Source organism: Schistocerca americana, chromosome X (genome assembly GCF_021461395.2).
Source record: "Schistocerca americana isolate TAMUIC-IGC-003095 chromosome X, iqSchAmer2.1, whole genome shotgun sequence".
NCBI classification, from domain to species: Eukaryota; Metazoa; Arthropoda; class Insecta; order Orthoptera; family Acrididae; genus Schistocerca; species Schistocerca americana.
In genome coordinates, this window is record NC_060130.1 from 578,000,639 (window position 1) to 578,026,837 (window position 26,199).

Consider the following 26,199-nt stretch of genomic DNA (forward strand, 5'->3'; position numbering starts at 1 on the left):
AGGGATATCATGCTAAATTCTGATCAATCATAATGTTAGATTGTCCCCATAATGCACCAAACATTGGTACCACTGCATCCTTACAGCACAGTGGTACATTGATGATACTCTACAACCCATTTTGTTGTCCTTCATGTCAATCCATCCTGGCATTACATTCCAATAAGATAATACCTGCCCACACACAAGAAGAGTTCTACTGCTTGCCTTTGTCCTTTCCTAACCATACCTTGGCTAGCAAGGTTGTCAAATTTCTCTGTAACTGAGAATACTGCAGTACAGTTTCTCCAAAAGACCATATGAGGAATGCAAGCAATATGAGGAAGGTGTTGTCAACATACTGCAGGAAGCAAAATGGATGCAACCGTATAGAGTTCAGAGTTTTCTTCTTGAAGTTCTAAGTTCTCCATAAACAAATGGAACATGAGAAGTAACCTGTGGCTGAGCATTACCTAAAATAAGAATAAACAGCAATGCTTTTAACAGAGACCAGGGGTACACAAGGGGGCAGCCTTTACATATCAAGTGAAAGCAAAGACAGATGCTTGATGCTCATGTGGAGGTGGAAGCAACAGTTTCAAATGTGGTGCTGGCGATTAGGCATAGATCCATCAGAGTGGTTGGTGTGTCACATTGTCCATAAACAGCCCTTTTCAATCAATCCCATGCATGTTTGATAGTGTTCATGTCTGGAGAGCAAGCTGGCCACTCTAGTCGAGTTATATTTTCCTGAAGGAAGTTGTTCACAAGATGTGCACGATGGGGGTGCAAATTGTCATCCATGAAGATGAATGCCTCACCAATACGCTGCAGATATGGTTGCAGTATTGGTCACAGGATGCCATTCATGTATCATACAGCCATTACAGCACCTTACATGAGCAGCAGCGGCATACATCAGCCCCACATAATGCCACCCCAAAACAGAAGGGAACCACCACCATGCTGCACTCGCTGGAGAGTGTGTCTAAAGTGTTCAGCCTGACCGGGTTGCCTCCAAACACATCTCCAACGATTGTCTGGCTGAAGGCATACACGACACTCATCGGTGAAGAGAACATGATGCCAATCCTGAGCTGTCCATCCGGCATGTTGTTGGGTCCATCTGTACCATGCTGCATGGTGTCGTGTTTGCAAAGATGGACCTCGCTATGGACATTGGGAGTGAAGGTGCACATCATGCAGCCTATTACACACAGTATGAGTCATAACACAACGTCCTGTGGCTGCACAAAAAGCATTATTCAACATGGTTGCATTGCTGTCAGGGTTCCTTCAAGCCATAAACCATAGGTGGCTGTCATCCACTGCAGCAGTAGCCCTTAGACAGCCTGAGCAAGGCATGTCATCGACAGTTCCCACCTCTCTGTATCTCCTCCATGTGCAAACAACATCGCTTTGGTTCACTCTGAGACGGCTGGACACTATCCTTGTTGAGAGCCCTTCCTGGCACAAAGAAACAATGTGGATGCAATCAAACCACAGTATTGACCATCTAGGCATGGATGAACTACAGACAACATGAGCTGTGTACCTCCTTCTTGGTGGAATCACTGGAACTGATTTTCTGTCTGACCCCCTCAATCTAATAGGCACTGCTCATGCATGGTTGTTTACATCTTTGGACAGGTTTAGTGAAATCTCGGAACAGTCAGAGGGACTGTGTCTGTGATACAATATCTACAGTCAATGTCTATCTTCAGGAGTTCTGGGAACTGGGGTGTTGCAAAACTGTTCTTGATCTGTGTATATTATAGGTGGCACTACAGTGGCTAAAATATCAGACCAGGCTGCTTTTGCCCTGTATAGAGCCACATAATGGCCTTCCATTTCTTGCTTTTCAATCCACTAATATACTGAATTTCCAGCATTAACTGCTCTATTCATCACTGGTTTCACCTGTAAACAGTTTATCATGTAATACACCATACAGTCTTCCATTTCACACTCTTAATTACAGTGGACCTGTCTTCAATTCAACAATTTCGTCCTACAACCAGGACTCATTTTCTCCATTTTTCCCTTGAGGAAATATAATCATCTTCACTTCCAATGCCCACTGCCTCTACTTACATTTTCTTTCTTCACAATGGGTCATTTTTTTGTTCATGTTCTACAATTTGAAGAGATGTTGAAATTTAGAAGACTTCTTTCTATCAAGTCACTAGATCCCATATAAGTTTCACTCTTTGTTTTGACCATAATCTGTGTTCCAGTTGTTATCTGTACTTGAAGAGTATTTTTCCAAAGTATACATAACACCTTTGATAGTTAGGGGACAATCTTGAAAGTTTTTATTTGATCTTCTTATTATTCAATTCAAATTTTTTTATGGGAGGTACGTAGAAAAGCCTCCATACTTACTTTTTCAGCTTTTGTTTATTCTATCTTGTTTCTTTATTTCTGAGTGTGGTGTCACCGCCAGACACCACACTTGCTAGGTGGTAGCCTTTAAATCGGCCGCGGTCCGTTTGTATACGTCGGACCCGCGTGTTGCCACTGTCAATGATTGCAGACCGAGCACCGCCACACGGCAGGTCTATAGAGACTTCCTAGCACTCGCCCCAGTTGTACAGCCAACTGTGCTAGTGATGGTTCACTGCCTACTTACGTTCTCATTTGCCGAGACGATAGTTTAGCATAGCCTTCAGCTACATCATTTGCTATGACCTAGCAAGGCGCCATTATCAATTACTATTGATATTGTGAATCATGTACCGTCAAGACCGACGTTCATCATTAACGGATTAAACTTAAGTATTCCACCAGCTACGTCCATTTTTCTAAATTCTAATTTCCTTGTCCTGTTCCAGACCTCACGCCAGCCTGCGTGAGCTAAAACGCGTGCATTTGGTCCTCCTCTAGTAACACAGTGTTGACTCTCCTGCCAACCACAACATCGGCGACGAGGCACAACCATGTTCTTATTGATATTGCCCTGATTTACTTGTGTAATGGTTTTGCCACAATCTCCAGATGTACTGTCCGAATTTTATCGCTTACAGAATCAGCAGACGCAGGCATTACTGGATGCCCTTGGACAGCTCATCCAGGGTCAATGTGCGATGCAAAACGATGCGGCAGCAGCTCCTCCACCGCTAACACAGCCACAAAACGCAGTTGCACCAACTTTTCGACCTTTTGATGCTGCACTGCAAAGCTGGACGGTGGGGTCACGCCAATTTGGATTCCATCTCGCCACCTACAGAATTCAAGGTAACGAGCGGCAGCCTTTTTTGTTATCATCAGTCGGGGTGAACACGTACCGTGTGATAGTCAAATTATTTCCCCGACGCGACGTAGCAACTCTGTCCTACAAGGAAATTTTGTCTGCATTAGATGCATATTTCATAGAATCAGTCAATGTAGTTGCAAAACGGTATACCTTCTTTCGTACAAAATGTACAGCAGGTCAGACTAATCGGGAGTGGGTTGCAAACTTCAAAGGCCTTACTAGGGATTGTGCTTTTGAGTGTCAATGTGCACTCCATTATTCAGATACTATAGTACGTGATGCAATTGCACAGAACGTTTCTGATGTTCGTATAACTGAACAGATTTTGAAACTAGTCAATCCCTCCCTTCAACAAGTGATGGACATATTGGATCGGCAGCAGACACTTGACTTTGCTCAGGAATCATTTGAAACTTCACCAGCCATGTGTCAGGTCAACCAGCCCACCGGGCGAGCTGCACAGAGCAGTAAACAGCCCCCGAGCCCTTCCGCGCCACTGCCACCAGGCTCTCAGCCACGTGTGCTACGCTGGCAAGCAAATGCAGTGCTCAAATCCTGCCCGCGGTGCACTACTAGACATTCGCGTGAGAATTGCCCGTCACGCCAAGCTACTTGCTTTTATTGTAATAAAAAAGGGCATGTTCAGAGTGTTTACCAGAAAAAGCTCAGATCGGAAGCTCAAAACCATTCCAGGCGCTTTGCTTTGCGCTGGAATCTGAATCGAACCAGGGATACTCAGGCTCGCAAAACTTCGCCCATGGAAATTCATGTAGTTCATTCCACTCCGCCCAGTGCCACTCTCTCTAACAGTGACTGTGTTCGTCCCAGAAATAGCGTGTGTCAACATCGCTGGAACTCCCGTCACGTCACAAGTGATTTTGTACCAGTGTCAGTTCACGTTGCACGAGACAGTCGCTCTTGTCGTCAGCAGGACAATAAACTTTTTGTGGACTTGGACATTAACGGGAAAGTGATACCATTCCAGCTCGATACCGGGGCTGCAGTTTCACTGATCAATCAAGACACTTACAAACTGCTGGGCACACCTCCATTGCGTGCTGCAAATGTTAAGTTAACTAGCTATTCAGGTTAAGAGATCCCTGTGTTAGGACAGTGCAGCCTTCTTGTAACATACAAAGGACAAACAAAACTTGTGTCATTTTATGTCCTTCGTTCTTCTTCTGCAGTGAACTTGTTTGGTTTCGATTTATTTCAGTTGTTTAACTTGTCTATAACCAATCAGGTCCTATCAGTGAACCAGACTGTGCCTTCAGACAGTGTTTCTCGTCTATGTGAAGAATTTGCAGATATTTTTGCACCGGGCCTCGGTTGCGCTAAGAACTATAAATCACATTTGGAACTGAAAGTAAACCCGCAACCGAAATTTTTCAAAGCACGCAATGTTCCCCACACATTGCGTGATGAGGTCACAAAAACATTACACGAATTGGAATCACAAGGTGTAATTGAACGTGGGCAGGCTTCTCTCTGGGCATCACCCTTAGTAATTTTTCCAAAACCTTCGGGAAAATTGAGACTTTGTGTGGACTTCAAGGCAACAGTGAATCCACAACTCGTGATTGCAACTTTTCCTTTACCCCGCCTGAAAGATTTTTTGACAAATTGTGCCCGGGTAAATATTTTTCGAAGTTGGACCTAGCAGATGCGTACTTGCAAATACCGGTGGACGAAGAATCCCAGCGTGTATTGGTGGTTTACACGCATCTTGATTTGTATCGATTCAAACGACTGCCACGTGGGTGTGCATCCGCCCCTGCATTGTTTCAGCAATATCGACAAACTGTTTGTGCATCGGTCCCTGCTGCAGCAAATTATCTGGACGATATTGTGATCTCCGGAAAGACGGAAGAAGAACATTTGGCCATTCTCAGAACATTATTTCAGGTCTTACAACAAAATGGTCTTCGCTTGCGGAAGGACAAATGTGTGTTTTTTGCTCGTGACTTGCCATACCTGGGACATGTACTCAATGCCCAAGGCATACATCCCAGTCCCGAGCACCTCCATGCCATACAAGACTTGCCTTCGCCGCAGAATTTGAAGCAGCTACAGAGTGTGCTGGGAAAAATCTACTATTATCACCGATATGTTCCACACGTCTCTTCCATTTCAGCTCCGCTTCATCGCTTACGCCGTAAAGGTGTTCCGTTCATCTGCACGATGGAATGCGAACGCGCCTTTTGCCAGTTGAAATCAGCGTTGCTTTCCAATACTTGCCTTACGCCATTCGATCCCCAGAAGCCCCTTTTGTTGATGGTGGATGCATCGGATTTCAGGATCGGTGCTGTGCTTGCGCACAAAGATGGATTGCATGATCGCTCTATTGCCTTTGCGTCCAAATTGCTCTCGTCTGCGCAAAGAAATTATTCGCAGATCGAGAAAGAAGCATTGGCTCTCGTATTTGGTGTTACAAAGTTTAATGATTTCTTGTATGGTCGTCACTTTACCATAATCACAGACCACAAACCTTTGACATCGCTTTTTCATTCAACCAAGCCTGTACCTCCACGTACAGCGCAGAATTTCATTCGCTGGTCTATTTTCCTCTCGCAGTACCGCTACGATATCTTGTATCGGTCCACTGCTAAGCACGGAAACGCCAATGCGTTGTCCTGCTTTCCTGTTGCTGAGGATACGGCATTTGATTCCTCCGAACTTGCTTGCGTGTTCATTGATTCGGAAACCAATGAGGTGGTCGAATTGTTTCCGATTGATTTTCGTCACGTAGCTACAGCCACAGCTGCCGACCCTGTCCTTGCTACCGTTCTGCGTTTTGTTGCTACGCAATGGCCATTGTCAAAGTCACGGATCAGGGATCCGTTGGTTCACCGATTTTGTGCTCACCAGGAGAGACTTTTTGTACAACGTGGTGTTTTGCTGTTGCGTTCTGATAATGATCAGTCCAGAGTCGTGGTCCCACATTCATTACAGTCCTCTGTCTTACAGCTTCTCCACCGAGGACATTGGGGTATAGTGAGAACGAAACAACTTGCTTGTCAGCACTGTACTTGGTTCGGAATCGATGCCGCATTTACGAATATGTGCTCTTCTTGCACGGTGTGTGCCGAACAACAATCAGCACCACCGCGGAAATTCTTTGCATGGCCAGAAGCCACTTCCCCTTGGCAACACTTACACATCGATTTTGCTGGTCCATTCTGGAATGCTCGATGGTTGGTTGTGGTAGATTCATTCAGTAATTTTCCTTTTGTTGTCCAGATGTCTTCCACGACGTCATCTGCCACCGTCCAAGCGTTATCTGCCATCTTTTGCATTGAAGGTCTTCCACAGACTATTGTTTCCGACAATGGCCCACAATTCATGTCCTCAGAATTTCAGTCATTCTGCAAGGCCAAAAGTATTCAATATCTGACGTCCGCGCCATTTTCGCCACAGTCAAACGGTGCCGCTGAACGACTGGTCAGGACTTTCAAGTCACAGATGTTGAAGTTGAAAGAGTCGCATTCTCGGGTGGACGCGTTATTGCCCTTTTTGTCCTCGTATCGCTCTCACCCCGAGATGGTTGTTCACCGGCTGAGTTGCTCCACGGTCGACATCATTGAACCTTGATGTCTTTGCTACATCTGCCGCACCAGGTTCCTGTGCAGCGGCAGACACCCGCTTTTGCTCCAGGCGACGTTGTCTACTATTGCCACTATCGAGGTTCACGGCGTTGGCTCAAAGGGCGCATTCTTCGCTGCCTTGGCCGTGCTATGTATCTGGTTTTGGGGGCCTCTGGTGAGGTGCATCGGCATCTCAATCAGCTGCGCCTCTGTCGTCGCATGGGATCTGCCGCTCGCCGCCTGCTTTCAGTGACAGTGCCATCCAGTCAGCGCCATGGGGACCCATCTACTGGCTTGCCTCAGCCCCAGGTGTTACCGACGCTGCCTTCCATTTTGCCCCATGGCGATGCACCGCCGCCACTGCCGCCTGTTCTCCCACCGGCGACGCCTGCAGTGCACGTGTCGCTGCAACCTCCGGGAGCCTCCCTCGGTCACACGCTGCCGGTCGCTTCCTGTGACCAGTTGTCCTCCAACATGGAACTCTTGCCCGCTTCAGACCATATGTCATCTTCGCCCATCAGGTGTCCCAGCCCGATGGAGGTCGATTCGGCCCCTCCTGTCTCTCTGTGGGTGCACACACCGCATGTTGGCGTGCACCCTGGAGCAGGTTTTCAGGCGTTTCCTAGCTCCCTGCAGTCCGAATGGCAGGGTGCGGGTGGCACAGCCTCGGCTGTTGTTAGGCTCCCCACCTCGTCGCACACGTCAACATGGGGTCCTCTCCCTACGGCGGGTGGAAGCCTTATACCACAACTGTACGCCGATTTGCGGGGTAGGAATGTGGTGTCACCACCAGACAACACACTTGCTAGGTGGTAGCCTTTAAATCAGCCGCGGTCTGTTAGTATACGTCAAACCCGCGTGTCGCCACTATCAGTGATTGCAGACCAAGCGCCGCCACATGGCAGGTCTAGAGAGACTTCCTAGCACTCGCCCCAGTTGTACAGCCGACTTTGCTAGCGATGGTTCACTGCCTACTTACATTCTCATTTGCCGAGACGATAGTTTAGCATAGCCTTCAGCTATGTCATTTGCTATGACCTAGCAAGGCGCCATTATCAGTTACTATTGATATTGTGAATCATGTACTGTCAAGACCAACGGTCATCATTAATGGATTGAAGTTAAGTATTCCACCAGCTATGTTCGTTTTTCTAAATTCTAATTTCCTTGTCCTGTTCTAGACCTCACGCCAGCCTGCATGAGCTAAAACACGTGCATTTCGGCCTCCTCTAGTAACACGGTGTTGGCTCTCCTGCCAACCACAACACTGAGCACATATTTGGCAGCAGTCAGAAGTGACTCACTTTGTTGTGTGAAACAGTTACACACTGTCACAGAATGAATGATTATGTAATGAGTAGTTACTTGGTGACTTACAAAATGTGCCACATACCTCATGTGTTGCTTATCAAGTCCAAGCGACAGTTTGGTAGAGAGTTTTAAGAAAGAAAAAATTCCACTGAGAAATTACACATCTAATACTTTAACTTTCCTGGTTTTATGCAGAGGAAATTCATAAAATCATCATTCCTTCACTATGATGTGTTTAAGCTGCCCAGCAGAAAAATTATGTAAAATTACTTTGTATATAATATGTTTTTATTATTGCTGATATTTTGTCAGTTGCCCAGGTAGAATACTGTAACAGATTAAATTTAAATATTTCACTTTATACCAACATTTTTGGATGTTGGAATCACATACTTTGATACTCAATTGTGAAATAGATTTCTCACATTAATATTTAACTGACTGTATAGTTTCATAACACTACTGAATAAGTTGTTCGAATTAAAAATCATCTGAAGAAAACTTACTGAGAATATGAAGATACTTTTTAAGTATTACTTAGTCAAATAATTGATATAGGCCCTACCATGTACTGTTAGTTGGACTACAGCACTCAGTCCAACACTAATATTGTTGCTCGCCTCACACAGATAATGTCCTTCATCATCCTGAGAGATTGTTTCTATAAATAAGGAGCCATTTGCTAAAACCTGAACTGGTTCTGGGTTAGCATTGACTTTTAACAGTTTTGATTCCTTTCTGTGTTGATGAGCTAAATCCAAGTAATGTCCAGGTTTAGAACCTGAAAAAGAAATGATATATTAACAACTTCAGGTTTGTAGTAGCGGGTATATATTTTTCATTCTTTTATGACGAAACACTTACTGTATTTAAGTCATCTAATATCATAAAAATACAAATTAAGTAGGCCTCTGAACAACATTTGTATTGCAGTGTAAATTGCACATAACTTAATTTTGAGGGTTGTATAATAAGTAAGGCAACACATTTTTATCTCTGCCAATTTCAGTTGAAAAAAATTCAGAATTTGTTGTGGGACATTGTGGAATATTCTGCTTCACCCCTATAGTTTCACAAAATTCCAGTAGGTGGCAGTGCTATACATAGCCATCAAAATTGCATCTTTAATGGAGGTGTATTCAAAGCAGAGAGCTGTCAGTGAGTTTCTTTTGGGAGGAAACCAGAGCGTCACAGATATTCATGGAGAATAATGCCTATGGAGACCTGGCAGTGAACAAATGAATGGTGAGTCATAGAGAGAGGTATCTGGCATCATCACAATTAAGGTTGCATCAACCTGTCTTATCTCCCTCATTCTGGCCATCCAGTGATTCCTACAATGTTTGATCATACATACACTTTCCTTTGAGGTGAGTGATGAATCACATTCAACAGCTTGCTGTACAACTGCATGTCTCTGTTGGTAGTGCTGACACACTCATTCACCAGTTGGGATAGTCAAAGTTGTATGCCCACTAGGTTCACCACTGTCTGACAGAAGGACAATTTTTTTTGGAATTGATTGCATGTTATGAGGCTGATTGTGACAATTCTGTATTAGACATCAACACAGGCAATGAAACATGGGTTCATCACTTTGAACTAGAAACAAAACACCAATCCATGGAGTGGTGCCACATCACCTATCCTCCAAAGGAAAAGTTCAAAGCTGCACCCACAGGAAATAAAATTGTAGTGACAGTCTTCATGGACTCTGAAGGGGTTATTCTATTTCACGTCCTCCCTTATGGTGCAATGATCAATTCTATTATGTATCATGCTACCCTCAGGAAGCTGAAGAAACAACTTCAGCATGTTCATTGCCACAAAAATGCAAACAAACGTCTCCTTCTCCACGACAACACAAAGACTCACATAAGTCTGCAGACCTGAAAGGAGTCCACAACACTTCATTGGACTGTTCTTCTTCATCAGTCCTACAACCCAGATCTCAGACCTTCTGACTTTCATCTGTTGGCCCAATGAAGGATGCACTTCAAGGGAAGCAGTTGGCTGATGGGAAGATATTGATGCAGCAAGACAATGGCTCTGAAGTCAACCAGTGGAGTGGTAACATGTTGGTATACAGGTCCTCAAAGTAAGATGGCACATGGCACACATAATAGAGATTATATTGAAAAATAGGATTTTATAGCCAACAGAGAGGGAATAATATGGTATATTGCAATCCTGAATAAAACCAACCTGCTTTCAGAAACAAAATGTGTTTCATTACTTATTGAATGTACCTCATAATTAAATATTTATCAGTTGACAGAAATTTATATTTACAAGTGCATTAATTTAATTGTGTCATTCAGAGAGTAAGTGGGTAACTGTCAGATTAGATATCCAAAGATTTGAGTTTCCATTCTCAGTTGGTCCTAGGCAAAATCATATCTAATATCATACTAGTAAAGCACTTTGGTGTTCAAACCAACCTTCAGGCTGTCGACAAAATGTGGTTTTAATTTTAATCAAAGACAATTGGATGGCAAAACTTTTAAATTATTGTACCATGTTGCAAAAACTAAATAAATGATGTATGGGAAAATGAATGTTGAATAAAGCAAAACGGACACAATGTCCTTAAAGCTGTATAGAAAAATATGATTGACTATTACCAGCACAAAGTAAATGTATCAGGTAACCCAGGATCAAGAGGGGGAACCACTGAAGGTGGGATGGAGGTTTGCAGTACTATTATTCTGTTAATATGTAATCAAGTTGCATACATGTTATGTCATTTAAATACTCTCTGAAGACACACTTTTCAGTTCAATTCAAAAGGAGGAATTATATATTGCTGTTAAACGAGAGAGAGAGAGAGAGAGAGAGAGAGAGAGAGAGAGAGAGAAAGAGAGAGAGAGAGAGAGATGGGGGCCTGCTAAACTAGAAATGCAGTACCTGATGCTTTTTTCCATGACACTGTGGGCTGTGGGAAACCATCTACTTTACAGTCTATGATTACAGACTGTCCCAGCTTGGCTGAGGTATCCTTTGGTTCAACCACCCAGGTTGGTGGAACTGTAAGGCAACAAATTATCTACTAGCTACATATTTCCAAGCACATATTATACATATGTATATATAAGAATTCTACTGAAGCTAGAGTCTCTTTTTTCACTATCTGTGTATTGAAAACCATTAAGAGGTTTCTAAATTGACTTGAAAACCATCTTTACTGGTTGGTAATATACTGTTTGAAAACTTGCAGCAACGCTTTTGTCTTTTGTTTCTGCCAGAAAAAGAAAAAAAGTTAAAGATGCCTGACAAAAGAGCTTTCAATCACACAATGACTTTTGGAAGTGCCTTTGACAGTTTTGTAACAGTTGCTTAGTGGCATTTTAAAAAAATGATGCACCATGAAGCAATTATCCACATGGGACAGAAATCAGTAGATGTAATGTCCATGTGAAGACAAACAAATGATTACAGTTTCACAAAAAATTGGATCATTAATTCAAGAAAAGGAACTTTACAAAATGAGCAAGACAATAACGTGTTGGTCCACCTGTGGCTCTTAGTCAAGCACTTAGCATTGGTTGACACAGTTATTGGGTGTCCTCCTGAGGGATATCATGCTAAATTCTGATCAATCATAATGTTAGATTGTCCCCATAATGCACCAAACATTCTCAGTTACAGAGAAATTTGGCAACCTTGCTGTCCAAGGTATGGTTAGGAAAGGACAAAGGCAAGCAGTAGAACTCTTCTTGTGCGTGGGCAGGTATTATCTTATTGGAATGTAATGCCAGGATGGATTGACATGAAGGACAACAAAATGGGTTGTAGAGTATCATCAATGTGCCACTGTGCTGTAAGGATGCTGTGGATGACCAAAGGGGTTCTGCTACGAAAAGAAATGGCACCCCAGACCATCACTCGCACTTGTCGGGCCATATGGCAGGTGACAGTCAGGTTGGTATACCAAATCTGTCTGGGGCATGTCCATACAAATCTTTGCTGCTCATCACTGAAGACAATTTACTCCAGTTAAATGGATTCCAGACCAAAGACACGTCTTGGGATTCCATGGACAGCAGTGGGATACCAACCTGACTGCTGTCGCCCACCATATGGCCTGACAAGCAGGAGTGATGGTCTGGGGTGCTCTTTCTTTTAATAGCAGGGTTCCTACAGTTGTCATTCACAGCATCCTTACAGTACAGTGATATGTCAACAATATTCTATACCCCGTTCTGTTTCCCTTCATAACAAGCCACCCTGGGATTACATTTCAGGAAGATAATGCCCGTCCACACTTGGTGAGGGTTTCTACTGCTTGTCTTCATGCTTTCCAAGCCCTGTCTTGGCCAGCAAGGTCACTGGATCTCTTCCCAATGGAGAACATTTTGAGCATTATGGATTTGACTCTCCAACCAACTCTGGATTTTGACAATCTAACATGCTAATTGGACAGAATTTGGCACAGTATCCCTCAGGAGGACATCCAGCAAATCTATCAATCAGTGCCAAGCCAAACAGTTGCTTGCACGAGGACCAGAAGTGGACCAACACATTACTGACATGCTCAATTTGCGAAGCTCTTTCTCTTGAATAAATCATCCAATTTTTCTGAAATCATAATCATTTGTTTGTCTGTTCATGTACAGCGCATCTACTGATTTCCATCACATTTGGATAATTCCTTTGTAGTGTGTCACTTTTTTTTATCTTAGAGTGTATATCATGAATCCATTCAGTCAGGAAAACTGTTTCTTGGTTTCATTGGCATGATAATGAAAGTTAAAATCACCAGATAATGGTACCATTTTTGTGTAAAATAGTTTGAGGCAAATCCAGCAACCGAAATTAAAAAAAAAAGGACTCACTGTAATACAAAAAAAAAAAAAAAAGAAAATTTTAATATAAAGTTCATTTTGGTTTTTGGCATTTTTTCTTTGTGATCTTGTAACACTGATTGTAAACAGGATTCAAATATCAATGGTAACTGGTTCTCTTTTAAAAATAGTACAATTATGAATGTGAAATCAGAACAACTAAATGAAGAAGACTCAGGACAGAAGGGAATTACAAGTTGGAGCAAGATGTCTGAGGGTTGGGACAATGATCCAAAACTAATAACAAGAAACAAATCTTTAAAACTCAAATTGTGTTTCCGCAATATATACAGTCAACTGTTTAAGTAATGTGGTTTAATCACAGTGCCTTTTTTTGGATACCTGATTGTTCTTTGATTATGGAATGGAAGGAACAGAAGTTTTCTTATCTGATTTAGTTTTGTTACAGTTCATCAGTACGTAAGGGAGAGGTGCAAGATGCAGCAGTCAGTAAATATGTACACACAAACTCAATTAGTTCTCAGAATTTGTCCATATTTATAGACTTATTTCATCTCTAAGAGCTCATATCATTCTCTCTTCAGTGGCAGTCCATTTAACTGTGAAATCAGAACGTATAGAGATAAAATGTATTTTAGAAACATGTAAGGTACCTATATTATACATGGAAAGATTACAAGTTTACTGATGTAAGTGTTTTACATTATTTGTTAAACTGAAAGGTAGAAGAAAACTAGCTGTTTTGATCAAACAGAAACTCAGCAAGGTGTGGCTGCAGAAGTAACCTCATTTGGTGGCTCAGAAGTAAAAATACATTCTGAAGTGTTAATGGTGTTCAATTTCAATAAAATACTTTCCATTGGGGCAATTTATCAAGTGGACAATCCTCATATTTGTGGTCCACCTACCTTCAGCTTTAGATACACTGGAGAGGGTAAAATTTTCATTCTAAAATAATGTATAGTGTGAGACCCACTCACCAAGTAACATTTAATGTGAATCTTTTAATATGTTAAATCCATCTGTGATTGAATAATAGTCATCATAATGCTGAATGATCTTAAAAAAAAACCAAGTGAAACTTATTCCTGATCTGCAGTTCTTGGAAGAAGTCATAGGAAATAATATACTTTGTAAAATAAATGACATTTTCTTCAAATCAGTTGGCTTGTGAACCTGCTGCTAATTATGGGACATAACGTCTTCCTAGTTTGACATTTCTGGACTTGTTTAGTCTCCTCCCATGACCCATAGCAGAAACACTTTCACATACCCAGTAATAAGTCTTTGGCCTTTATATCATTTTAGTCTGTCATTTAGATAATCTTTCTCTTCAAAAATAAAACTTACAAACTTCTACAGTTAGTAAAAATTCAGAAATAACTGACATTAGTCTTAAGCGAGCTCCCTGATCTCCCAGTCTCTCTCTCTCTGCTCTAATGTATATGTGTGTGTGTGTGTGTGTGTGTGTGTGTGTGTGTGTGTGTGTGTGTGTGTTTTAATCCATTTACCCTAAACCAGGATATATTAAGGGTGAATTCAATAGAATCAAGATTTTTTACTGAATCATTACCTTAAATTAGTACACAAGCATCATTTGCAAATTGAACCAATAAAGAATCAATATCTGTGAATGAGTCATTCATTGAGTCTAGAAACAGAATTGTTCTAAAATCAAGACATGAGAAATATCTCATGTTACACACCACTTAGAGTATTAATTTTCTGCATTTGAGGTGTTTTGTCTACTTGTCAAAATGAATCATGTTAGTTACTGCAGGGGGTTTTCCTGTTTAAATTCAGCTCCCTCAGCTTGAAACAGTCACACTTATATGTACACTCTTCATTCAAATATTTAAAATGATTTTGCATCTCAAAATTTGTATCAAATTAGAAAGTATGCATTAATCTCCATGTGACTGATTTTATCTACAAGAGCTGAATGTTAATACAAGAATTTGAATTTTATTAATAATTAGCCCCTTCCCCCTGGCTTCACTCACATATATATTTGACACATATACTGTGCACATCTCCTCTCCCCCTCTGTCTGCCCACCACTTCCTCTCCCCATCTCTCTGTACATGTCATCCACTAAGCTCTGCTTTTTCACCTCCTCCTCCCCACTCTCTCTGCCTCTCCATCTCCTCCTTCCCAATCTCTCCAACCGTCTCCTCCTCTGCTTCACTTTTTTCATCTTCTATTCGACCCTCTCTCAGTGTCCATCTCCTCCTCCCCTTATATCTCTTCATCTCCTCCTCCCCATCCTTATCCATCTCTCGCTCCTCCTCTTTCTGATTACCTCCTTCTCTCCTCTCTCTCTGTACATTTCCTCCTTCTCTCTCTGTCTGCCCCCTCCTCACCCCTCTCGCTGCCCATGACCTCTAACCCCCCCCCCCCCTTTTTCTGTGTCCATCTTATCCTTCTCCACACTCTCTCTGTCCATCTCCTTCTCTTCCCCCTCTACTATCCAGTACCACCTCCTCTCTCTCTCTCTCTCTCTCTCTCTCTGTACACCTCCTCCTTACCCTCTGAATGTCCATCATCTCCTCTGGCTCTCCGATGTCTATCTCTTCCTCTCCGCCTTACTTGGTCCACCTCTTTCTTCCCCTTTGTTTCTGTGTTTCTGTCCATCTCCTTGACACTTCACTTGGCAAAGTCATGCCCATCCACATGTGTAGCTCCTGAAAGCCATGCTGATAATACCCACACAACATGCTCCTCTCTCTGCCCATCACCCCCTCCACATTTTATCTGACCATCTCCGTCTGTCCCACTCTCTCTAACTGTCCTCTACACTTTTAAGTCTGACATGTAGGCCACCCTGCAAGTCAGGTTGATATGGCAAGCTAATACTATACCCTGTCATGCTGGGCAGCTTACATGGCAGGGGTTAAAAAACATGTTTCTGTCCATATCTCTATTCCTACAAGAGATAGAAGGTTCCAACCCCTAGTGTTTTGATAGTTGTTAAGTTTTCTGTTTATGTACCAAATTTGGTTGAAATTGACCCTGAGATTTAGGAGAAGACACTGATGCCGGACACACACACACACACACACACACACACACACACACACACACACACACACACACACACACACACACTGTCACAAAAAGAAATAGTGTACCTGGAAAGATGATGTCAATTTTGATTCAGTGATGGCATATGCTACCTGGAGAATAGTAGATGTATTGATAATGGTTTCAACATTGTCTGCCAACACATAGTGTAGCGACACAGCTACCAGAGTGTAATCTGTGTCCACCCTGTAATAAGGAATGCTCACAGCTCAGTGTGGTGCAAACATGTGAAGCAAGCAGGTAACCATGCCACAGAGATGTGTTCTTGTATTCTACACCCAACTGAGTGAATTAGAAAGGGGTCAGACTGTAGCCTTCTGAGATATGGGATGGTCCTTTCTGAGAATTGTCATGCAAGTTGGACACGCTGCATCAGTTGTGCAATTATGCTGATATCAGTGAACCTGTAGATGAGATCCTGCACATACACACAGCACAGACACCTACCAGGATTATTGTACAGTAAAGGCAGATGCGTATGATCATACAAAAATGGTTCAAATGGCTCGGAGCACTATGGAACTTAACTTCTGAGGTCATCAGTCCCCTAGAACTTAGAACAACTTAAACCTAACTAACCTAAGGACAACACACACATCCATGCTCGAGGCAGGATTCGAACCTGCGACCATAGCAGTTGTGCGGTTCCAGACTGTAGCACCTAGAACTGCTCGGCCACAGCGGCCGGCTATGATCATACAGCTACCACAACACAGATAAGAGGGCTTGTGTGCCCAGATGTGTCAACATGAGTTGTTGCGAACCAGTTATTAGCAGTAGGACCATGGGCACACACACCTCTAGCCTGTCTTCCAACCACAGCACAGTATTGATGTACTTGGCTACAATGGTGCTTTCAGTGGGTCACCTGGAAGATGGAATGCACACTGTGGTCTTAAGTGACGAAAGCAGGTCCTGCCTGCAAGCGAGTGATCATTGTTTCTGCATACAGCGTAGACCTGGTGAGCGCTGTCTCATAGAATGCATTCATCCAAGACACACTGGCCCCAGCCTTATGATCTGGGATGTGATAAGCTACAACTCTTGTTCACCTTTGTTTCTGCAGGGACCACTAACCAGTGCTCAGTACATGCAGAATGTTGTTAGAGCTGTTCTTTTGTCGTTATTACAACAGGAGGATCATTTGTTGTTCCAACAGGATAGTGCTTGCTTACACACTGCCTGTGAAACTCAACATGCTCTGCAAGACATGCAGCAACTTCCCTGACCTGCACAATCTCTGGACTTGTCTCCAATTAAGTACATGTGGGATCTGATGGGACAAGAAGTGACTCGTGTGACTTGTCAACCAACAGCTCTTACAGAACTACATGGCATGGCATGACGTATCTCAGGACAGTATTTGCCACCTGTATGATCAACTAGATGCCAGAGTCAGCACCTGTGTTGCCAACTGTGGAAGATACACCACATATTAATGTGGGTATTTCAGCATGGGCCAATACCTGGTACTTCAGAACTGAACCACTTGTGCTATTGATCTGTAAGTGCGATCATTTCATGTACCCCATATGCAATAAATACTGAGTGAATTGGAAACCTTGGGTGAACTATTTTTTATGCCTCTGTCAACCTTTTGATATCTTGTTACATCTTTGTCAACTGGTGTCTCAGGATGCCTCTTTCATATATTTGACTTTTGTTTCTTGTTCTGTCATGAGCTACTACACTACACTAAACCCCTTCTCCATTAAGTAGGTAGATGGAAAAGCTAGAATTAGTAACTTAGCTTCCACCACAGAGGACAGTAGGAATTATTCCCTTTCAATTACAAACATTCATAGCTCTGTTGCTGGAAAATCATTTGGGCTTTGCAGTTGTATTCCAAGACATCAACATTACTCTTGCAACCTTTGATAAAACTGTCTCTATGTACTGAAAATAGACTGAGTTCTCAAATTTGTATTCAAGGGTGCATAGGTCATGAAAACTAGATTGCATATCATCTTTGGTTTGTTTGTGTATGAGTAAAAAATATATCCATCTGAATGTATAAGAATGTTTATAACTTTGTATAACATTCATGAAGATTTGATAGTGAACAAGTTTGTGTCAACTTTAGTTATTTACAGATGGTACAGTTTGGCAATGAATGAAGATATTATACACTAAGTGGCAAGAAGTCATCTACTAAAGCATCTCCTGATAGAAATGTGTTCCTGATAAATAAAATTCAAATTGGCATTGATCTGTTTCACAGTAAGCTATCAACTGTCTTACATGGCCCTGCAGAAGTGACTTCAAGGCCTTCAAACACTTGTGGCTGTTCTTTGCAGATGTTATAGTGTATGGAAAGAGTGTCTCATCAATACTGAAGAACCACCCTAGATGCTGTTGGCCTAGGAAACCCGATTCTTTGTGAAATCTCTGACATGTACGTGGCAAAGACTACTATCTCCCACTCAGAATCAACTAATTCACAACATGATGGAACATTCACTGCATACCTGTGTGCAACAAACTGCTCAGATACTGTGTCTGCACTCAATCCATATGCTGCATCTAGTTACAACATTCTGGAGTCATACACTGCATTTCTTCAAACGACACATCACTTCCAATGATTTTTGGTCACCCACATTAATCTTTAACCTTAATGACAATCATTTTGTCTCCAAATGATACACTGAATGTATCACACATGTAATAAGATCATTCCCTATGTGCCGTATGACTGTGTTGTGTGAATGTTACCTAAGTAAGTCAGTGGAATTTTGCTTTGTTAAGCACTTTTACGGCACGTCTGGTCTGAAAATGAATGGCCATATTCAAAACTAGTCACCAGTATCAATTACATGCATCTATGAAAGAACTTTTAATAAAGAATTATCAAATCTTAAGTGCCTGGTCCTTCCCCAACAAAATGTTGAAACTACATAAAAATGCAGTTCCATCAGTTGCACATGTATGTATGTTTACAAAAAGAATGTTCATTATCTCTGCATAAATAAAAATTCTTCCACTTTTTCATACAGAGAAGAACTGTTCACATCAATGGTCAAATTTCTATCTGTGACTCATAATCGCTGCTGTATGGTATTTTCATAATACTGTGTTGTCATTATTACATCATAGCATTTGGATGTGTCACACTGATGGCTTACAAAAAATATGATAAGTCTGTATATACAGTGAGTACACAGATAGATATTTATTTGTTATAAGGGCATGATACAGGTTTCCCTGTATCTCAGATCAATTATCAGACTAATCAGATTTTGTAGTACAAGTATTGTGTTCAAGTGCACACCCATACAGCTCTATCCTGTAACTTATAAATGGGAAAACTGTCTCATAGTACATTGTATTTAGTGTTTTATTACACACATATTTGCACAGTTAGTGAAGCAAATACAATATACTGCTTATTTTCCTGCATATGTAGTTAACATAGAGTTCCCACTGAAGATAGCCATCCAAGTGCAGACCAGGAAATTTGCAGTCTTCACTGCCTGTATACAAAATTCCACAAATAACACCTGCACATCTGTGGCATGAGTTTCCTGCTGTGAATTATGATTTTTACTTTTGGACTTTGGCTACTAAAACATGCTCTAAGACAAAGGAGTCATGCAAAGTGACCACAAATTGATATTCATATAGGTATTGATGGAAAACACAAAATTATAAACTTTGGTGGTTGATGAATGAATGTGTGATACTGCACATGTAGCTGACAAGGATAGTAAAGAGGGGACATGTTCATAGCATGTTGATGCATTATGGGCAGGACCCTTAAACCAGCTCTACATTTTGACAATATAACTATCAGTCAATGCAAGGCTGAATAACTGCTCGGATAAGGGCCAGAGCCGGCTGCGGTGGCGGAGCGGTTCTTGGCACTTCAGTCCAGAACCGCTCGACTGCTATGGTCGCAGGTTTGAATCCTGGCTCGGGCATGGATGTGTGTGATGTCCTTAGGTTAGTTAGGTTTAAGTAGTTCTAAGTTCTAGGGGACTGATGACCTAAGATGTTAAGTCCCATAGTGCTCAGAGCCATTTGAACCATTTAAGGGCCAGAGGTGGACCAACGCATTTTTGACTTACTCAATTTTTTGGGCTCTTTTTCCTGAATTAAACATCAAGTTTTTATGAAATTGTAATCATTTATTTGTCTGTATATTTACATCACATATACCAGTTTCTGTCCTATTCAGATAACTCCTTCATGGTGCATCACCCCAACTTTTTTTTCTTTTTCTTTTTTTTTCTTAGAGTGTATTTAATCACCTCAGACAACCCACGTGTTGAAAAAAATGTTGCATTCCTGTTTCAGTCATAGACCGAATATGGATTTTTCTCACCCCATTTTGATAATTTATATTTGTGCATTGTTTATGCTTTTTTAAGTAAGTAGATAGGAGTTCAAGAGGTGTATTGGTGATATGGGATGCCCTCAGTTTCTTCATCAGAAGTGCATGTTGACCATTCAAAAACCTGTATGGGACCTAAAAGTATGCCTGCAGTATGCTTTCCTTCATCTAAATGACTGTAGACTTGGTGAAAAAATTCTGTGACAGCTCTTGAGGTATCGTGATATTTTTGAAACCCATGTTGGGTTTCTGCAAGGAGACTGTTTATCATGAGAATGGCACTGTTATGTAACAGAATAGAAATGCAGAAGAAATTACAATTTTTCTGAAGTTCACACTAGCACATCCATAGGCATAACCAAGCAGAGGTGGTGTCACAGCTATTCAGCAGAAAGGAACACTCAAAACCATGTTAGTCAATAAACAAGCAAAGGTTGATGCAGTGACACCAAATGCCAGGCAAGTTACACATTTAGCAGAACATCCACTGAGGAAGTAAGAGACATATATTCATTAGTTCTTATTATGTTAAGCAACAAGCAATGTGTAAGATTCAAGAACATCTATCAGAGACTTGACAGCGCAATTAAGAGCCTGCAACGAATTGTTAAGAAAACACAATGGAACGAGGACTGCTGACAATTAGAAAAAAACAGGCCACATTCAATCATAACAAATAGAGCCTCACATCACTGCCTCCCCATAAATACCCAGTTCTCCAGCCTTGAGTTGTGCGAGATAGCCATGTGGTCTCAGGTGCCTTGTTAAGGTTCATGTTGCTACCCCCCGTCGGAGATTCGAGTCCTCCCTCGGGCATGGGTGTGTGTTTATGTGTTGTCCTTAGCCTAAGTTAGTTCAGGTTAGATTAAGTAGTGTGTAAGCCTAGGGACCGATGACCTAAGCAGTTTGGTCCCATAGGAACTTACCACAAATTTCCATTTTCCAGCTCAGAATTCAGTTGGTCATTGGAATCGATGGTGTTCATACCAAAGCATTTGACTCAATGATTATTGTGGTGTAGTGACATCCATGTATTAGATGTTCCAGCACTTCTCGTGAACACCCCGTTTGCCATTCCTCAGATGACAGCGAACAAGTAACCACGACATGCCATTCGTGGGACTTGGCAATGGTCACCTACCACATCACTGATGGGGGGACAGAGGGTCTTCCATCACTAGTACATCTCAGGGTGCTTTTCACACTAACATCACTGTCGCTACTGGGTGAGATGGCTGTCCAGTGCCTCTGTTCCTGATTGACATGGCAAGAGCTCAGGGCCTTCTTATCCAGTGGGGCCAGGATCAGCTGACTACATGTCTTCTGACAACATGGTACATCCAGTTGGGACATGGCAGGTCACCATTTTCTGAAGTGGGGTTGAGGATGTTCTAACCCAGTGTGAGGCCATACTCTCGCACCTTGGCTTCACCTGATAGGTTGTAGCCCAACAGACTTCAACTGAATTACTGGAACAGTGGTCTCACTGACCAGAAACACCAACCTGACAATAGGTGTCAGCAGAATTTCTCTGTGTCACTGACACAAGGTGTCAGCCGAGGCTGAAAAGAAGACAAGAAACTTTAAATCCGAATGAATAATTAATACCTTGGTAATCATGCTTTATTAGCATCAAAGAGGTGCTTACAGGATCCACAACACAATTCTGATAATGTAGAGGTGTCTCCACTTGGCATCACTATAATTTGGGGCCAGAAATGGTTCTTTGGTGACTTCAACATGGCACTGATGTCCTGGAGAGACTGACAAAACAGGAGATGATGTTGCAGCATCAGTAACAGCCATCTCATGTCTCATTATGTCTCAAATGGTGTCCACATGCCTCAGCTATGACAGCATTGCAGTGATTTCAAAGAGTATTATCTGCTGGCCTATTTCATTCTTTCTTTTTTTATGGTCAGGATAGGATATAGAGATTGGCATTCAACATGGAAAGTGACTTTTGTCAAATCTGAGGAGCCTGTAGATCTGTCACAGTTTCGAGCGAATTTAAGGAAAATTATTTGGTACCTATGAGGTGTGACAGCTGTAATTTAATGGGATATAGTGTACCATGTAGTGGAATGGTACCAGTAACTTGCACCATCTACATCTACATCTACATCTACATTGATACTCCACAAGCCACCCAACGGTGTGTGGCGGAGGGCACTTTACGTGCCACTGTCATTACCTCCCTTTCCTGTTCCAGTCGCGTATGGCTCGCAGGAAGAACGACTGTCTGAAAGCCTCCGTGCGCACTCTAATCTCTCTAATTTTACATTCATGATCTCATCGGGAGGTATAAGTAGGGGGAAGCAATATATTCGATACCTCATCCACCCTCTCGAAACCTGGCGAGCAAGCTACACTGCGATGCACAGCGCCTCTCTTGCAGAGTCTGCCACTTGAGTTTATTAAACATCTCCGTAACGCTATCATGGTTACCAGATAACCCTGTGACGAAACGCGCCGCTCTTCTTTGCATCTTCTCTATCTCCTCCGTCAGACCGATCTGGTACGGATCCCACACTGATGAGCAATACTCAAGTAGAGGTCGAACGAGTGTTTTGTAAGCCACCTCCTTTGTTGATGGACTACATTTTCTAAGCACTCTCCCAATGAATCTCAACCTGGTACCCGCCTTACCAACAATTAATTTTATATGATCATTCCACTTCAAATCGTTCCGCACGCATACTCCCAGATATTTTACAGAAGTAACTGCTACCAGTGTTTGTTCCGCTATCATATAATCATACAATAAAGGATCCTTCTTTCTATGTATTCGCAATACATTACATTTGTCTATGTTAAGGGTCAGTTGCCACTCCCTGCACCAAGTGCCTATCCGCTCGAGGTAATTTTCGGATAGTGCACTCAGTATAATGTCACTCGATGCTCTGTCCCTACCACCCATCCTAAACATCTGAGTGTCCCAGTCTATATCTGGTAAATTGAAATCTCCGCCTAAGACTATAACATGCTGAGAAAATTTATGTGAAATGTATTCCAAATTTTCTCTCAGTTGTTCTGCCACTAATGCTGCTGAGTCGGGAGGTCGATAAAAGGAGCCAATTATTAACCTAGTTCGGTTGTTTAGTGTAACCTCCACCCATAATAATTCACAGGAACTATCCACTTCTACTTCACTACAGGATAAACTACTACTAACAGCGACGAACACTCCACCACCGGTTGCATGCAATCTATCCTTTTTAAACACCGTCTGTACCTTTGTAAAAATTTCGGCAGAATTTATCTCTGGCTTAAGCCAGCTTTCTGTACCTATAACGATTTCAGCTTCGGTGCTTTCTATCAGCGCTTGAAGTTCCGGTACGTTACCAACGCAGCTTCGACAGTTGACAATTACAATACCGATTGCTGCTTGGTCCCCGCATGTCCTGACTTTGCCCCGCACCCGTTGAGGCTGTTGCCCTTCCTGTACTTGCCCAAGGCCATCTAACCTAAAAAACCGCCCAGCCCACGCCACACAACCCCTGCTACCCGTGTAGCCGCATGCTGCGTGTAGTGGACTCCTGACCTATCCAGCGGAACCCGAAACCCCACCACCCTATGGCGCAAGTCGAGGAATCTGCAGCCCACACGGTCGCAGAACCGTCTCAGCCCCTGATTCAGACCCTCCACTCGGCTCTGTACCAAAGGTCCGCAGTCAGTCCTGTCGACGATGCTGCAGATGGTGAGCTCTGCTTTCATCCCGCTAGTGAGACTGGCAGTCTTCACCAAATCAGATAGCCGCCGGAAGCCAGAGAGGATTTCCTCCGATCCATAGCGACACACATCATTGGTGCCGACATGAGCGACCACCTGCAGATGGGTGCACCCTGTACCCTTCATGGCATCTGGAAGGACCCTTTCCACATCTGGAATGACTCCCCCCGGTATGCACACGGAGTGCACATTGGTTTTCTTCCCCTCTCTTGCTGCCATTTCCCTAAGGGGCCCCATTATGCGCCTGACGTTGGAGCTCCCAACTATCAGTAAGCCCACCCTCTGCAACTGCCCGGATCTTGCAGACTGAGGGGCAACCTCTGGAACAGGACAAGAGCCATGTCAGGCCGAAGATCAGTATCAGCCTGAGACAGAGCCTGAAACCGGTTCGTCAGACAAACTGGAGAGGCTTTCCGTTCAGCCCTCCGGAATGTCTTTCGCCCCCTGCCACACCTTGAAATGACCTCCCACTCTACCACAGGTGACGGATCAGCCTCAATGCGGGCAGTATCCTGGGCAACCACAGTCGTAGTCCGATCAGGGGATGCGTGGGACGAGCTGGCCGTCCCCGACAAACCCCCATCCGGACCCCCACAGTGATGCCCATTGGCAACAGCCTCAAGCTGTGTGACCGAAGCCAACACTGCCTGAAGCTGGGAGCGAAGGGATGCCAACTCAGCCTGCATCCGAACACAGCAGTTGCAGTCCCTATCCATGCTAAAAACTGTTTTGCAAAGAATGTCTGAACTAATCTACAGAGAGCGCAAACAAATCGACAAAATTTAAACGGTTATTAAAATACAAGATTGCCTAGTAAATGCAGTAATGCTGCTACTTGCGCACTGCTGTCACTGCTCGGCGGCGGAAGGAGACTGAGCGAAATTACACTATTCAGGTACTAAAACGCGATGCTACACTCTCAAATACTATAATACGCCCGAAATTTATGAATTAAACAATGCAAGTACCAAAAACACGCAAAGAAATTAAGAATTAAACTATGTAACAAATGAGTGAGCTAGGAGTATACGACTTGCTGCTCAGCTGCTTATCCAACGGCGGCAGGGAGCACACTGACTGTGACCAACCGGCAATGGCCGTTCAAAACAAAAACCGTAGACAAACGACTACGCGAATTTGTAGGCATTATGATTATGCAGCATACAATAGTAGTGACTGTCGCTGGGCAATGATCAGATGCTAAAGATTAGTTAAAATTAGCTGTTTATGTTTTCAGCTGCTAACAGAAGAGGCAAAGGCTGCCAGTCATGCTTGCAAGATGAAAACAGAGCTGACCATTTGCAGCACAGTCGACAGGACTAATTGTGGACCTCTGGTACAGAGCCAAATGAAGGGTCTGAATCAGAGGCTCAGATGGTTCTGCAACCGTGTAGGGTACAGATTCGTTGACTTACGCCAAAGGGTGGTTGGGTTTCGGGTTCCGCTGAGTAGGTCAGGTGTCCACTATACGCAGGAAGCAGCTACATGGATAGCAGGGGCTGTGTGGCATGGACTGGTATTTTTTTAGGATATAGGGTCTCAGGAAAACACAAGAAGGGCTTCAGCCACAAAGGGTGCAGGGCCAAACACAGGAAGAACATAGGTACAGGAAACATCAGTATAACAGTTGTAAATTGTCGTAGTTGTGTTGGGAAAGTTCCAGAGCTCCAAGCACTAATAGAAAGCACTGATGCTCAAGTTGCTATAGGCACTGAAAGCTGGCTAAAGCTGGAGATAAGCTCAGCTGAAATTTTTGTGAAGAACCTAATGGTGTTCCGAAAGGATAGGCTAAACACGATTGGCAGTGGTGTGTTTGTTGCTGTTAGAAGTAGTTCATCTTGCCGCGAAATTGAAGTAGATAGTTCCTGTGAGTTAGTATGGGCAGAGGTCATCGTTGGCTACTGGAATAAAATAATAATTGGATCCTTTTACCAATCTCCCAATTCAGATGATACAGTTACTGAAAGGTTAAAAAAAAACTTGAGTTTGATTTCAAAGACATACCTCAATCATACGATTATAGTTGGTGGTGACTTAAATTTACCCTCGATATGTTGGCAAAAGCACATGTTTAATTCTGAAGGTATGCATAAAACATCATCCAAAATTGTGCTA

General features: G+C 42.8%; 1 protein-coding gene across 1 annotated transcript in view; it reads right to left on the reverse strand.

The window, feature by feature from the left end:
• LOC124556186 (Down syndrome cell adhesion molecule-like protein Dscam2) overlaps positions 1-26,199 on the reverse strand; it is a 604,696-nt gene that overhangs the window by 292,621 nt on the left and 285,876 nt on the right. The window contains exons 12-13 of the mRNA XM_047130181.1: positions 11,038-11,157; positions 8,696-8,911 (exon numbers count right to left, since the gene is read on the reverse strand). Coding sequence (XP_046986137.1) covers positions 8,696-8,911; positions 11,038-11,157 — 336 coding nt within the window. The remainder of the gene's footprint in view (positions 1-8,695; positions 8,912-11,037; positions 11,158-26,199) is intronic.